General features: G+C 36.6%; 2 protein-coding genes across 4 annotated transcripts in view; one reads left to right on the top strand and one right to left on the bottom strand.

Moving 5' to 3' along the window:
- The window catches only part of herc3 (HECT and RLD domain containing E3 ubiquitin protein ligase 3), a 34,168-nt gene extending 33,245 nt beyond the window's left edge, over positions 1 to 923 (bottom strand). For both annotated transcript variants that reach the window (XM_032562590.1, XM_032562591.1), the window contains exon 1: positions 826 to 923. The gene's annotated coding sequence lies outside the window, so the exon portion shown is untranslated. The remainder of the gene's footprint in view (positions 1 to 825) is intronic.
- Positions 924 to 2,672: 1,749 nt separating this feature from the next.
- Positions 2,673 to 15,776, top strand: ppm1kb (protein phosphatase, Mg2+/Mn2+ dependent 1Kb). Of its 2 annotated transcripts, XM_032563338.1 has the most exons (8): positions 2,683 to 2,798; positions 4,573 to 4,654; positions 5,523 to 6,055; positions 6,773 to 6,873; positions 11,123 to 11,288; positions 12,361 to 12,505; positions 14,000 to 14,134; positions 15,295 to 15,776. In XM_032563338.1, exons 3-8 carry the CDS (start codon positions 5,583 to 5,585, stop codon positions 15,424 to 15,426), a joined length of 1,152 nt encoding a protein of 383 aa, XP_032419229.1. In that variant the 5' UTR covers positions 2,683 to 2,798; positions 4,573 to 4,654; positions 5,523 to 5,582; the 3' UTR covers positions 15,427 to 15,776. The 2 variants fall into 2 exon arrangements, with proteins under 2 accessions (XP_032419228.1, XP_032419229.1); XM_032563337.1 differs by lacking the exon at positions 4,573 to 4,654 and having other exon boundaries at positions 2,673 to 2,798.
- Positions 15,777 to 16,710: the final 934 nt, after the last annotated feature.

Raw genomic sequence — 16,710 nt, 5'->3', positions numbered from 1 at the left:
ATGGCATGAATGATTTGTTAACCAACCAAAACAAATGCTAAATTTTTATTCTTTTGATATAAAGAAAATTTCTGGAGGCATTTTGGCTAACTTTTTGGTAACCAATCATTGAGATTATCAAAATATACCAAAAACAGAAGCTACATTCCCTGGCGCAACCGTCACGGGTTCAATTCCCTGCCCATTAGTTGCATGTGCTCCACTTCCTGAAAAGCTATGTAGTAAGTGCCAAAAACAATCTTTTAAAAAATTATCAAAAAAATAAATGAGAGATCAATTTCTCTGTAATTTTCAACATGATTTAAATGCTTTGATTTCACATTTAACTGCATTAAAATCGATCCATAAAAAATAGCAACTGCCACTAGTTTCAGTTATATTCTTATAGAAACCGTCATCGCAACATCTTCGTCCTCAAAAAACAAGCCTCTCCAACATCAATCTGTGTCTCAGTTCATGTTTATTAAGTCAAAGGATTATCACACAACTCCGCTCGGCTAGCTGCTAACTTTAGCTCTTTTACTGTGCATTATAACCCCTCCAACTCTCAGTCATAACAGATTTTACGCTAAGAAATAAATTATAAACAACTATATTATACTATAATGAACTATAATGAACACATGCTTATGCCCACCGATATCGCTTTATTTTAGTAGTAAAACCTCAAACAGAACCAGCTAAAAAAAACAGCTAACTGAGCTGCGAGCTACATCCGCGCTGGAAACCAGCACAAATCTTAATATCGCTTCTGTTTGAAACGTCACCTGGACGGTTGCTATGGGAAAAATAATGTTTTTTAAATCGCACAATCGGTAGTCTCACCTTGACAAATGCATGTTGAGGAAGGGGCGTTTGGCTTCTGGTGTGCAGCTCAGAAAACAAACGAGGAAGTGCTATAGCTGCTTACGTCACCAAACGCCTCAGAGGTAGGAATGATGTGATTGGTCCGCTGAACCGGAAGTTCAAGTGTTATTAAAAACTGAAATCTTGTGGCCTATATATTGATTTCAATTCTTCTTTACTCAAATTCAAAAACAGTTTTATTTGTCACGTAGCGAGATTATATGTTGTTATATAATCCACATATCTTCGAGAAGTGATGCCTTCTTTTTTGGGACTTGGGGTCATAGTTCAGGTATTATTTTATTTAATTTTTTTAAATGCTAATTTGCTACTCCCCGTTGTAAAAACAGGGTGGGTAATGTTTCCACAGTTACTCATCGAAGCAACCAAAATATGTCACAAATATTTGTAATATTTTATTTTATTCAAAATGCTGGTTCATAAATTGTAATTAAAGCTCCAAACTAGGATGGGTACTACTTGCTAAATATTACATTTGTGTTATGAATTTAAGAAAAAAGTTTATAACACTTAAAATATATTAGCCACTAACTGCTGCACTCCATATAGTATGAATATTGCACACAATGATACTGGCATGACTATATTCGCAATATATTTTGCAGCACACCCCACATCAGTAGAAGCAATTGGGGCTTAGCTACGTCCCCCCAATAGGTATTGGGAATATCAGTCCAACAGTATGCAACAGATTTAGGACCCATATGGGTCCCACTTTTTACCCAAAGTTTTCTCTCGCTCAACATACTGTGGATATAAAATGCCACATTCTGAAAAAGTTTCAGTCAGGAGGCGGGTACAAAAGACAAGCCATTAGATGTACAATGGAAAATAGTGAAAATAATTACAAAGTATGGGACAACAGAGCAGGATTTTGCTTCAAAGTAGAAGAAAACACCAAAAAGAAACTGGGCAAGAGGTCTGCAGCAACAAAAACACAGCAATGTCTGGAAAGTACTGACTGCATATTACAAAAGTTTCCTATAGACATCATACATAATCTATGAAGTACGGTGTCATGACATAATACTAGTAAATATGACTACAAATAAGTGTTGGAACGTAGACCAACCAGTAAACCAATAGCCAAGCTCTCTTTTCACTGCAACAGACCGCTACATAACTGCAGACATCCCTGTCCTCCCTATATAAAGGGACTGTGTTAGTGACTGTAACCCAGGACTGCCTTACAGTACCAACAAATGTGCCACTTTAATTCAAAATAGACATTTCTTAAATTAATGCACTTAAATCACATCTTAAATATATCAAAACGTTTTCAGAATGAGATTATGCTACTGCAGTAGAAGATGACTAACTTCTACACATTTTAACTGAGCGGTTCCAAGAAATTTGAGGAACTTGACAAAAAGCCTCAAAACCACGCGGTAGTTTTGCATAGTAAAACGAAAATGCAGAAACAGGTTTGGTTTGGTTTAACCTTAAATTCCTGCAGGGCAAAAGGAGAACTAAGGTAAACAGTAAACTCTCAAATTACATAAAAGGTATTTAGGCAGTTCTGGATAGTAAATACAGGGATGGTCCACATTGGAACTGCTAACAAACTCAAAATAGAGTCAGGTAAATAGAGATACATACACAGGACAACCTTTTGCTGTCACATAAACTCAATTATTTATTCACTCATGCTACAAAGCCCCATTTGTTGACTTTGTGCAACATACACCAGACGCGGCCTTTTGATTTGTGGATGCCCGTTGCAGTCATAACTTGATGGACCAATCGGAAGCGCTGTTTGCGGGGCGTGAAACGAACTAAAAGGTGATTGGTGCGGTCACATCAGAGAGGCCTTGTTTGATAATACCGAGAAGAGGGCGGAGGTGGTTTTTCACTCTGTTTTCATTCAGTCGCTCTTTTGGAAGTAAACGCAGGGATTCGACTCTACAGTTATATTTTTAAATAAATCCAAGGTATGACTTTTTAATACACAATACGAGACTTTAAGTAGTGGTGTTATTATGTTTTTTATAAACTGCGTATCTCAAGCTAAAGTTAGCCACTTAGCTTGTTCGCTAAGCTAGCTAACGCGCAAGACTAAAAATGGCGACAGATCCTTTTTATTGACGCATCTCACTATTGTAGTTGATTTTATTTGCTGTTATATTAAGGTCATTATAATTTTATCAAAGGCTTGAAATAATACTATTACGCAGTAATCAGGCAACGTTTATACTGCAAATAATAGCAGCTAACGAGACAACGAAGTTAGCTACAACGAAGTCAGCTTCTGATTCGACACTTGAGTAAAGAGGTATTTAAGGAATTTCGGCTCTGGTTGAAAAGCTAAAATATCTAAAATGTTAAAACTTGGACTCAACAATTCCACACTTACGGAAGGTTCACTGGAAAAACGTTTAGGTTTCGCGGTGCTTTAGTTCTCTTCGCGAAAGCTAAAACAAAGTAGATATTTCATCAAATACATATTCGTAAAACTTAATCTTCCGATTAGGTTTTACGAATATAGTTTTTATTAATCTTCAGTGGGGTTTGTCCAGTTTTGAGTTATTTGGCGATATTAAATGGTTAAGTACAGCTGAAAACATCGTATTTGACAGCAGTTTGTCATATCTGTATGTTATTGCGTCATTTTGAGGCGTTCATTTACAAGTGGTGAATTTAAATTTAGACTATTTAGTTTGCATGTGGTAATGTTTTCCCACTAATATTAACAGTCTTTCTTGTGTTAATTGTAATCAATATAACTAAACTCAGATATAAATGTAAAAGAGATCATGTTCATCATTCACATTTATATAGTACACTCTAATACTACAAATAAGTGGAGGTGCAACTTGCCCTGCCTCAGTGTATAGGAAGTTGAGAAAGCATCTGATAAAAATTAAGACGCATAGACTGGTGCTGTTTAATAAGTTTCTGTCAGTTGGCACATTCATATCAGGAGTTTTTACTTTACTAAGTATTGTTTTTTCCTGCTCCACTGGTTGCTTTGGGTTAAAGGAGCTGCTGAGTGTATATTTTAAATTTACACAAGCAAGCATACTTTCTGGAAAAGTTAATAACCCTAAATCAACAACATCAGCTCATAATTTTTACCACTGACTGCTGCTCCGGTCATTTAAAGTTGTTGGGTTTTTGTGGCTGCAGAAATGTTTTGCTTTGAGTCAATTATTTACCTTTTCTCTGCTCACAGGCAGGTATTTGTGTTTCCTTTTTGACCTTGCTTTCATTCCCATATTTTACTCTGTTTTTGCTCCAGATAGTAAAAACAAGATTGAGTTTCCGTCTTTAGCAGAAGTAGTTTCTTGGATAAAACCTTGTTGTTGTTTTTTTTGTAGATATGCACCAATTCACTTTTATTCACTTTTGATACTGATATAGATATCTGAGGTTTAGTATTATCCAACTCTGATCTGATGCAGAAAAACTGAGCAGATTATACTTGAAATGTGTCTTTTTTTAAAACACAGACATAAATGTACTGAAATACAAGTTTATTTGATAACTCTGCACCAGTAAAGCACACTTCCATCCACCGTACCTTCACAATTTTGGACAAACATATAAAAACAACTTTAACTTGTTCAGTCAGTGCAATTTAGAATATAACAGCCAATGTAAAGCAAATAATAAAGAAACTGAAACTGACAAAAAGTTAAAAAGTTGGTTGACTACTTCGGGCTGCACAGTGGCGCAGTTGGTAAAACTGTTGTCTACAACTTTTAGATGTGCCTCTGCTGCACCACACCTGAATAGAACAACTGGGTCGTTAGCAAGGCTCTGGAGAACTTATCTAAACGAAGAGGAGGTAATTACGCCATTTCATTCCAGTGTTTTGTACCTGTGGCTCATCTAAAAACTGAAGCACACCGGCCCTTGAGGACTGGAGTTTGATACCTGTGTCTTGCAGCAAGAAGGTCCTGGGTTCGATTCCCAGCCCAAAGTCTTTCTGCATGGAGTTTGCATGTTCTCCCTGTGCATGCGTGGGTTCTCTCCGTGTACTCCGGCTTCCTCCCACAGTCCAAAAACATGACAGTCAGGTTAATTGGGCTCTCTAAATTCTCCCTAGGTGTGAGTGTGTGTGTGTGCATGGTTGTTTGTCCTGTCTGTCTCTGTGTTGCCCTGCGACAGACTGGCGACCTGTCCAGGGTGAACCCCGCCTCTTGCCCGAAACGTTCGCTGGAGATAGGCACCAGCAACCCTCCCGATCCCACAAGGGACAAGGGTGTAAGAAAATAGATGGATGGTAGATTACTTTGGTCAAACATGTAGCAAACCTTTCAAATGGTCCAGAAAGTACAGTTAGGAATTCTAAATAATGGAAAGTAAATAAAGCATCGCATCTCTCAGAGCACAAAGCGTAGAATTAGACTGAATAGATCTGTCCTTAGGGATCTGGAACATTGTCACAATACCTGTTCTATAATTTTATTTTCAATACAGATATTGGATATTTTTTTGTAAAGATCTGCGCATTTGTGACTTGACAGATTTTATATACTTGTATTTTCCTAAATTGGTAGCAAAGTGCACATGCTACATCTTTCAATAACATTGCCAGATGAAACAGTTTTATTTTTAATTGTGCAAAATGTTATACCGATGATATTAACATTTCAGTTAATTTACAGCCCTAATAAGATGTTTATGTCCTTTTCATTCCTGTTTCTCTTCAGTTTTTGAACGTTGTGAACACCTCCACCCCTGCTCCTTCCTCTGTGAGTATCTTCAGGGTGATGTCAGCTTCCTGTCTTGTGCGCCTGATCAGGTGCAGCGGTTCTAACATTGGTCGCAGTGGTTTGCTACAGAAGGCTTTCGATCCCCTGCCCTTTCAGCTCGATAGCCACAAAACAAAGTTACCATTGTTCTGCAGACAAGTTTATGGACCTTCTGGGAGGCGATACAGCAACACGCGCTTCGATCCAGACGGCAGCGGCCGCCTTACAACCTGGGACTCCTTTGGGATTTGGGATGATCGCATCGACGAGCCCATTATGCTCCCCCCTAGCATTCGCTATGGCAAACCCATTCCCAAAGTTAGCCTATCTAAGATAGGGTGTGCATCTCTGATCGGCCAACGCAAGGAGAATGAGGACCGGTTCCAGGTCTCCCAGTTGAATGAAAACACCCTGTACTTTGCTGTGTTTGACGGCCACGGCGGCTCAGAAGCAGCCGACTTCTGCGAAAAATACATGAAGAAATTCATCCAGTAAGGGAATCGTACATATAGACACGTTGCATGTTATAGTCTACATCTGGAAATCTTTTCACATGCACACAACGCTGGAGGGCAAAAAGATGATTCTTTTACCAGCCATCCATAGCTGTGGTGCCTTGGTAGAACAATCCCGTTAACTAAATGAAACCTGGAGATGCAGGTATTAATCATTTAGTACAATGCGCCACAGCAACGGGAAAATAGCGAAAACATTAAAGAACATCTCAAAACCACTCATATTCTTTTTTCTCATTCACTTTGTCAGCTACACTACACACAGGCTGGTTGCCATAGCAACTGACAACGCCACTACATGTATCAGGATTCAACACCAAACAACATGCAAAGAACAGAACATTTAGTCCATTACAGTATTATGTTTTTAAGCTTGATGTTTATCTTGAGATTATTAATAAGTGATTGCTGTGGTAGATTAGCCAACGCTTCTCTCTCAGCTAATCTAACACGGCGGTGGTTGATTTACTGATTTAAACAACTACTCTACTGATGATTTTTAGCGTATTATATTCATAACTTAACAGCTAAAACCAACGGTAGTCGTCGTCAGTGAGCAGTTTTTTGCCCTCCAGTAGGGAGTTGCAGGTGGGATCTCGCACTGCAACGTGTCTATAGTTTTACACACAAATATCATTGGAAATAATCGAGGAATTAAAATTTTTGGTGATAATATTTCTAATCTTTTTTCAGGGACATTCTGGCAGAAGACAACAATCTGGAATCGGCTTTAAAGAAAGCCTTCCTAGAAGTAGACAAAGCTTTGGCAAAGCACTTGCACTTCTATCCAAATGGTAGGTACTGTTATTTGAATATCCCTTTAACTATTTTTTGTACACTGTATTAAAACACATGTATTGATTTTTAAACATAGATTGTGCTTTTTTTCCTCCTCCTGTATTTAAACCAAATGTACCTGTTCTACATATTTGATGAGGTTTTAGATTTTAATTAGAGGTCTGTCTTTTCTAATTTTTATTTAATAACAAACAAGCTATAAAAAGAAGAAACAGGCGAAATTCAGTAAATATCAAATAATTCAAATATGCATATAGGCAGCAAGTTAAAGGAAAACCTAGGCAATTAAATTGATGGACATTTAAAATGATGATCTAATTAGCTCGATAAGTAATTGCATGTTAATCTATTGCTACAGTCACTAGATAATAACATTTTAAAGATTTTAAAAAGTGAGAATTTTAAAACAGTTTTTACTCTCCATCATACAAACGACTTGCAAAGCTTTGTGCAAATTTTGTTTAAAATAAATGTTTATTTTCTCTTAATTTATCTGTTTTTCAGGATTAGTTGGTATTCATCCGATCCTCAGCAAGTCTTGAATAAATGCAAAGAAAGTTAAACAGCAGAACATAAAATATTTAATTTTTGTTCCTGAGAAGAAACTAAATCAAAACGCAAGCACAGTGTTGAAAATGGCAGTTGCTGCAGATGAAATCAGTTTAATTAAATGATCATTAGTGCTTGTGAGTCTATCTGTGAAAGCAGATCATAGATGTTTTTCTTGACAATTTTTAAGGTAATTAATTTCCCATTCTATTGGATAATGGGAAAAATATTTAAGATGTTGCAGCAAATTTGCCTTCTGGTTGAAGAATCAATTAGAAAAAGATTTTAGGGATGCAGATAATTATTTTTGTAATCGATTATTCTGGCGATTAATCAAGTAATCAGTCATACATATTCATAGTGGCTAAAATGCAACAAAAAGGCATTAATTGAAAGCTGAAACTTTGCCACTTGATTTCTGGGTAGAATATATTTACAAACAATGAAGGTTTTTTTTATCTTAAACGCGAAATTTAAAAGTTTTTTTGTACTGTTTTGGTTTAAATACTGCTCTGAGTATGTTTTTCTTTCATTGAATTGTCTTTTTCGAGTCTGTATACTCCAGTTAACAATTGAATCAATTACTAAATTAGTTGACGATTATTTCAATTAGCAGTTCATCTCGATTAAAACAAATGAAGAGATTTAAAAATATGTGCTGCACCAAAAAGCCTCCAATATGATTGAATAGCTACAGTTTCCAAAGCTGAGCCAATCATCAACTATAGATCAAAATATTGTGTGATCAGATGAGGCTCGGCCCAAAATCATGAACAACATGATGATCCATGATAAAGTGGTAAACAACAGCTAACTGATAACTTTTAAAAAGTATTTTATCATTAAAGCTGCCGTATGAAACCGTCATCATGTTAGTAACAATATGTTATGAAACAGATAATCTGTGAAAAATATCGAGCTGCTCTGTTTTCTCACAGTGCTAGCTAGAAACAAGCAGAGCAAGGAGGCGAATCTTAGTGCTGTCAATCATTCTTGTGTACATGTCGCTCTTCCCCTGTTGCCTCTCTAATAGCAGGATCTGTAGTGAATGCGAAGGCTAGTTGGCATTCACTAACTTCATGAACAGTGCCGCTTGTCTACTGATGATGGCGGATAAATGGTTTTTCTGCCGTTGGCACATTAAGCAGCACGAACGCAAGTGCGATTGACAGTGCTAAGACCCGCCTCCTGGCTCTGATTGGTTGTTTTCGGTGCTTTTCTTCAGACAGCAATAGTAGCTTATGGAGGAGGGTTTTTTTCCCCACATATTATCTGTCTCTCATTATGCTGACACGACGTGGTGACTGATTAGAAAAAATAAAAAATTGCATACAGCAGCTTTGAGATGTATTTAAACGTTTCACCCACTTTCTGGATACTGGTTTATTTTTCTTTCTATCCTGGAAAAGAAAAACCAAACAATTGTGTTTAAGTTTTACCAGACTTTATTTTGTTTTGTCTTCTGGGCTTTATTATTTATCTTGTAGGACTTTATTATTTCTTTTTAATGTACAAAGCATCAAATGTAAAATTAAATAGATAAAAAAAAAATTCAATGTAAATTTGACCATATATTGATTTTTTTTCCCCCAATCTGTCAAATAATCCAGTGCAAAAAAACAACAGACTTTCTCTTGAAACACTAAATTGCACATTTGCCGCATGAAGTTAGTTTTTCTCAGTTACTATTCAGTTTGAGAGAGAGATTATATCTTACAGTGAAAGCCAGTAAACGTGTTATGTGGCCTGATTTGGGCCACGCTGTGTGAAATGTCCCAATATGCCTGTGTGTGTGTGTGCATGTTATCTACGGCAGCTGCTGACCCAGCTCAGAGCTGGAGGCCCTTGGTACCAGTGTGGATGACGAGAGGATAGATATTGAAGGAGAGTCCAGCGGGTCCTAAATCCTGGACTACTGGAAGGTTCCCTATCTTTCTCTAAATCCTCTTTCTTTCTCTTCTCTTACCAAGTGTATGCTTCCTGTGAGACAATGCATCTGTTTGACCAGCTGTACGACATGTTCGGTAGCTCATTAGTGAAAGACCTTCAATAAATGCAGCATGTTTAACGCACTGTGCACTCCACATTTAAAGACGCTGCTGGTAAAAACATGCAGGAGCAAAATATGAGCTGGTAGGGTAGAAGTTTTACCACATTTTCATTTAAAAATCTAAATTTTTCAATAAATTGATGATGTCACGCTATACCAACATGGGTATTTGAATTAATTGGAAGTGTTTGTGGTTAAAATTCTCAGTTCTGTAAAATTTTTACAACATGGATCGATGAGCCGTAGCAAAAGACTTCTAATTGAGCTTTTTTTGAGCAAAAGAAACATGAAAATAAGCAAAACAAACAAACTGACAGCCATATTTCAAAAGTTTCCACCTAATTGGACGAGGAAAAAACAGCTTTAGGGAGGTTGTTAAAATTTGCACAACTTTTCAAAACATTTGGTGGGTTTTTATTAAAATTTTATTAACATAGCTGTCGTGTGGCAGAAAAAAAAACCTCAAAACCTGTACATTTTCATAAAATGTGCCCCTTTACTCATTAGATAATTTTGAAATGTCTAGAATATGTCGAACGTGACATCATCAATGATTAACAGTCATCAGATTGAAAATTTAATATATATATACACTTGTTATAGAAAGAATTCACCTTCTTGAATGTTTTCCCCTTTTTACTTCTTTTACAAATCAGTTGTGATCAAGAAAATGTGACTTTTTTGGACAAACCCCCTTGACTTTAAGGGTCTGAAAATTTACACAATCACTTATTTTATGTTATTTTTTTATTTAATTGTGATTATTTGGAAGAAATTAGTTTTCACTTTGACATTAAAAAGATCTTTTCTTTTTCTTGTATTTTATTCAGTCAAAAAAGCCAAATTTTGTTGATCGTGACTGATTTGCACAAGCAATAAAGGAGTAAAACATCCAAGAGGGGATAACTCTGTAATGGGAAACGTATGTGAGTTTTGGAAATCCCAATTAAAGTTTGAATCTCTACATATTTTCCATCACCTTATTATTGTTGTTGTTGTAGAGAAATTTGTGAGAAACATAAAAAAAAATTGGCATTACAGAAAAACCTAAGGAAAAATAGATTAAAATGAAATTTAAAATGTGACTACTTTGTGATGATTTTAAGTTGTTTCTGTAAAATAAGAAATTTTACCAGGGGTGCCGGTAACTGTGGAGGGCGCTGTGAGATATTATTATTTAGCAGATTTCAATAGTTTTCCCTTAAGGAATTAGACATCACTGCTGCTTATTTGCACTTTTTTTGTTTTTCAGAATAAATGCCTATAAAAGGAGTTGGTGTGTACCTTTTTATACTTAATAATAATTTAATAATTCCTGCAGAAAATAGACATTTAAGGTTAGCTTGTTTGTTATTATACAAGCCTGGACTCTTAATAAATATGTTGTGTGCCATTTGTTTTTAAGGTTTATTTTTGCTGTGACTCTTACTCTGGATCTCAACTTTGTGCTGCAGCAGTTCTACCTGCATGTGTGATTTACATCCTGTTTACTGTGTAAACCGTAGTTTTCTGAGTCTAAAACAACCTCAGCCTGTTTGTTTACATTCTGCTCTGTGGATGTGCGACACGCCATGTGACTGTTGACCTTCTGTGTGTTTCTGAATCAGCTCGTTCTGCCTCCGACGGTTCCTGCTTTGTCTTTGTAGGGCCGGGAACGAACGCGGGAACCACCGCCACCGTGGCGCTGCTGAGGGACGGCATCGAGCTGGTGGTGGCCAGCGTGGGGGACAGTCGCGCCATGTTGTGCCGCAAAGGCAAGGCTCTTAAGCTGACTGTTGACCACACACCTGAAAGAAGGGATGAGAAGGAGAGGTAAGACTTGCTGGATGATAAATTATCCCAGATGTCATTGGGATACACGGTAATATTTGTTGTTTTGAGAGTATTTTCGAGTAATATAATGGAAATAATGCAAGAACAGTAAGTTCTCAAACATCCGTAAACTTTAAATTCTGATGAACGTTAAACGCTGGAACTGGAAAACATTTTGGGTATCCAAAATAAATAAAACAACAAATCAATAAGTTCATTCAGTCAATTTAACTAATTTCATCATTAATAAACAAACACATTCTCTTATAACACTTCCTCTACATGAGTGGCAAAGGAGCAGGACGAAGAAAATGTATGTAGAAACCTTCCTCTTTTCCAATAATTACAAATATTTTTCATGTCCACATACTTTAAATGCAAACATTATTCTCCTCATTGTTAACTCAAAAATTGTTAACTTGATTTTTTTTTCTTATAAAGTATTTTGAATTGGTTTAAAGTAGAGCATTTTCATCCGAACTATTCCATAATTTTACTCCACGATGCACCAAAATGGACATTTGCTTTAAAATATTACACACAGTTTAACTTTTGAAATCCAGTTATTTCTCTCATTTGAGCTTAAGGCAAAAGGTTTTTGTAAATTAATTGGCAATAATGTATTTCTAGCTTTAAACATAATTAATAATTTTTTTTAAGTTAAACAAATCACTTAATTTCAAGATGTGACTGAATAAAAAAATATTTGTATGTTCTCTAGCATTCACCTCATATATAACTTACTATATAAGGTGAATGCTTTTCTATGTGTTGTTCCATATTATACAATAAGTCATATATGGAGCAAAATTAATTATGAAGTCTCTGTAAATAAAATTGTCCTTAAAAGAAAATGGCTAACTGACACCAAAGCAGCAGACTGGAAACCTTTTTTCATCCAGTTTTTGGCAGAAAGAGCTGCCATGATGGCTTTCATTTTGAGTGAATTACCGATCTTTCGTACAACCATAATGGTCTGAGAGACAAATGCGTTTACCAATAGTAAGTCACTGTTGCCAACTTTGCGATTTTTAATGCTGTATTTAGTAGAGACCTTTTTTGTTTATGTCAGGATAAAGAAAAGCGGGGGTTACATCACCTGGAACAGTCTGGGGCAGCCCAACGTCAACGGCCGGCTGGCGATGACACGCAGCATCGGAGACTTTGATCTGAAGAAGATGGGAGTCATTGCTGAGCCAGAAACCAAAAGACTCACAGTAAGTTTAAAACCAGTTTGTTGAAACCAGAACACAAGTTTATTTGACCCATTTTCTTTCACATAGAGACGTGCTGCAGTGTGACGTTGCTCAGCTCCTTCTGGTGGGCAGAAAACTGTGCACGGATGATGACTACCATTGATTTTGGCTATCAAGTTGTCAACAAGACATGCTAAATATTAATGTACATGTGATATTTTAACAAGAAAAGGGAAGCAGAGTTTTACTACCAATCATCAACACTACAATAATTAGATAACAATGTCAGGAAAAAGTTTTAATTAAAAAAAAAAAAAAAGCACGCGAGAGGTAAGTAGGTCAGTTATGCTAGCTTGACTTTGACAACCTTGACACGTAGACGTGCTGTGGAATGCGGTGCGTTTCAGTTCAGTGAAAGAAACATATGTAAGTTGACCCACACACAAACTTTCTGACATTGTCAGTAGGGCATGTGTTTAAATGAGCTAATCAAGCACTGCTGTTGTTAGAAAAATTATCTAAGTTCATTTACTTGTGAGTTTATTTGAAAGGTTATGTTTTCATATTATTATTTTGTGTGTTGTTTGCTTGACTACTTTTCTCTTGTGGTACATTATTAACTGTTTCTTGGGTGTTTGCTTGGGGGTTAGAAACGTTTACACATTCCTGTGTTATCAGCTGCTTTGGTCATTAGCTGCCTGTGTTATCAGCTGCCTGTGAAACTGATTGGTAAAGGTCAGCCTCCTGCCCTTGTAAGGGCATGTCCACAGAAGGTTCCAGAACATCCTGTAGTAAAGGTCTTTGGTCCATTCTTTGTGTGACTGTGTGAAAAAGCCCAACCTCCTTCCTTGTAATCATAATAAAAGGCAGTTGGGGACTAAGAGCCGGCGGAGTTGATCACAGACAGTGTATGATGGCGGTTCTCCGCATCTGGCTCTGCTCCCCTCTTCTGCAGAAAAGCAATTTGTGTTTTTGGTTGATTCCTTGCAGGTTAGGAACTAAAATAGACCCAACAGCTGTGTTCAGACGATGACTTATCAATAATCGCAAAATAAACATCAAGTCTGAAAACATAAAACTGTTACCGACTGAATGTTCTGCTCTTTGTGTGGGAAATGTTTGGGTGTCAAATCCTGACACATTAGTAGAGCTATTGTTAGTCAGTTGCCACGGCAACAAGTCTGTGTGTAGCGTAGCCAATGCGAAGAGCGAGGGGGAAAAAAATCGAATGGTTTTGATTTTGTTTATGTCTTTTCTGTGTTATTGTTCCCTTTGCTCTGATGCACTGCACTGAATTAATCATACCTACATCTCTAGATTTCATTTGTCAACAGAATTGTTTTATTTTGATGGTTTGTGACAGAATCGCCTTTTGCCCTCCAGTGTTATACACATGGACATTTCTGAATGTAAACAATAATATGCAACGTATCTATAGGTAACGACAAGTTGACCTCAAGTCTTATTAAAGTGTTTCCTGGCCAAACTGCTGAAGTGTGTTTCCGTTTTCTGCAGCTGCATCATGTCCATGACTCCTTTCTGGCTCTGACCACAGACGGCATCAACTTCATCATGAACAGCCAGGAGATCTGCAACGTCATCAACCAGTGTCACGACCCCAAAGAGGCAGCGCAGAGAATATCTGACCAGGTGAGAAATACTTCAAACTTGGAAACAAATCCTCCTGAATGGTTTTGCATTTTATCTGCAAGCTTTAGGATATTTTATTAGGATTTCATGTTATCGACAAACACAAAGATGAATATAACGTAGAAGTGAGGGATTAGGAAGTGTGTAAATGCAACTCGGAGCACATTTGAAGGAAAAAGGTTTTTCATTAGGGCTCGATTACATCTTTAATCAAACTCTAGTTTATTTGGCTGAGAGTCCGGTTCGTTTTCGGAGGTTTGAATTTGCAATCGGACCAAAAACACAAACCCTGGTCCGCCTACAAACCCATTTCTTGGTTGAGTTGAAATGAACTCTGCGGCGGTTCGAATCCAAACGTTTCACATCTAGTGGACCGATCGTCCAAAAGCAGGAAGTGGACTGCAGCGCAGGGCATTGTGGGTAAAAAAAAAAAAAAAAAAAAACATGCTAGGCTAACGCTAGAGGGAGAAATAACTAATGGTCTTTTGCTAAAGATAAAGAGAAATCAATAATCTTCTGAGACTCGAATATTTTATTGAACCCAAAGGGTAATTAAATGTTGTTGTAACTCATATTAATTCAAATTCTTGTAGATTGTTGATGGTGATGGCTGTTGGAGGAAGGATCTGCTGTAGCGGACTGTATTACAGTGAATTTGAAGAAGCCTCTGACTAAAGACAGTCTCACAAACAGGATTGTCCGTAATTTACTTGATTTTATGTCTTCGCATTATTAACTATCACATTTGGAAATGACTAAAAACTAAAACTAAAATGGCTGCCAAAAACAACAATGCTCCCAAGCTGGAATTTCTTTCTAATATTTAAATTTGCTCTATGGGGGGAAAAAAAGTACTGAATTACGACTAGATGGAGGTCTGTTACACTTTTTTATTTAATTATTTTTTATGTATTTTATTTATTTAAATCATCAACACTTGAATATATGTAAATGGATTTATAGTCACACATACCGTAGTTTTTCAGTATTTATTTTCCAGTTTGTTGCAAAATTCACTGTTGTGTCTGTGTGCACTATCAATTAAGTACATTTGAGTAATTTATCTAATGAAACTGTTAAAGAAGACCTTTGATATATGACTCACAATACCAGCATTTACAATTTCTTTCTTATTTAATCTCTGTTCTCGTCTGTGTCAGGCTCTTCACTACGGTACAGAGGACAACAGCACAATCATCGTGGTGCCTTTCGGCGCCTGGGGGAAACACAAGAGTTCAGACGTCAGTTTCTCCTTCAGCAGGAGCTTCGTGTCCAGCGGCCGCTGGGCGTAGCCTGACGCCGCCCGCATCGACGAGCTGCTTCCTGCAGACTTTGCTAACATGTGCAATACAGGCTGTGCTCCCTGGATGAATACAGAGTTCAGTTTGTCCTGATGTTGTTTAGAGCAGCTTGATGTGCAGCTCCCATGGAAACCGGGGCTGCGAGTTCATGATGTGCACTAGATATGAAGTAATCCCTTGTTATATAAGGTTTTGTACACAAATAATGCAGCAACGTTGTGGTGCTAAAAACAAAGAAATATTTGAACGACAGGAAGAAAGTCATCAGCAAATTTGTAGTTATGATGGACTATAAAACATGGGAAAGTCCAGCACTTAAACTTTGATGCTTGATAATCAGTGGAATAAATTCTAACTAACTTATAAACACTTGAAAAGAAAGATTTAACAATATAACATCTTGTCCATCGGTTTGCTAAGTGTCTCGTTTTAAACAAGGAGACTTCATACACAAAACTGTCTACAACACAGACCTCAAACCTTCAATTAACCACCTTCTGGAGCTTTTAAATATAATTTTTCTGTTTATATCCAAATTCCTAACTTAAAATACTTTGGAGCTAATTACCACCAGCAGCATTGCAACACACAAAACCTTGCCAACTTAATTTAACTAGTTTCTAGAGCAAATATCTTAGTAAACTTAAAATAAGATAAAACTAACTTACAAGTAACTTTTCAGCAAGAAATAGGAGCCTTTTTAAGTCAATAATTCCTTAATATTGATGAAAAAGTAACAGTTCCACTTGCAGATTATTTTACCAGGTACAATATATTTTTCCCATGTTTGAGGGAAATAATCTGCCAGAGGAACTAGCACTTCTTCATCAATATTACAGAACTATTGACTTAAAACAAGCTCTTAGATGTTGCTGAAAAGTTACTTGTAAATGAGTTTTATTTCTTCCAAGTGTACTTAGATATTTGCACTAGAAACTAGACAAAAATACTTTGTAAGATTTTTTTGTTTTTGCAGTGTGTCGATACTATTTGATCGTATGAAAGCCAAGATTTCTACAGTAAGTTGGGATGCATTAATTAAAACAAACCAACAAAAAAAAAAACACAATCCTTATCATTGAGGTCTGATTTTTCTTTCTAAGGAATATAACAAACATATTTTTTAAAACATTAGCATAAAAAATGAATAAAATATGCTGCAGGTTTGTTGGCCAAAAATAAAAGTTTAAAATCCGACGAAAAACAAATAATTCCTATTTTCCGTGCATGTTGTTTAATGATGCATTTAAGGACTTAAAAATAGTGTGAATTTCT

Source organism: Xiphophorus hellerii, chromosome 5 (assembly GCF_003331165.1).
Source record: "Xiphophorus hellerii strain 12219 chromosome 5, Xiphophorus_hellerii-4.1, whole genome shotgun sequence".
NCBI lineage: Eukaryota > Metazoa > Chordata > Actinopteri > Cyprinodontiformes > Poeciliidae > Xiphophorus > Xiphophorus hellerii.
The sequence above is the reverse complement of the archived record's forward strand: the minus strand, read 5'-3'. Positions and strand labels throughout refer to the sequence as shown.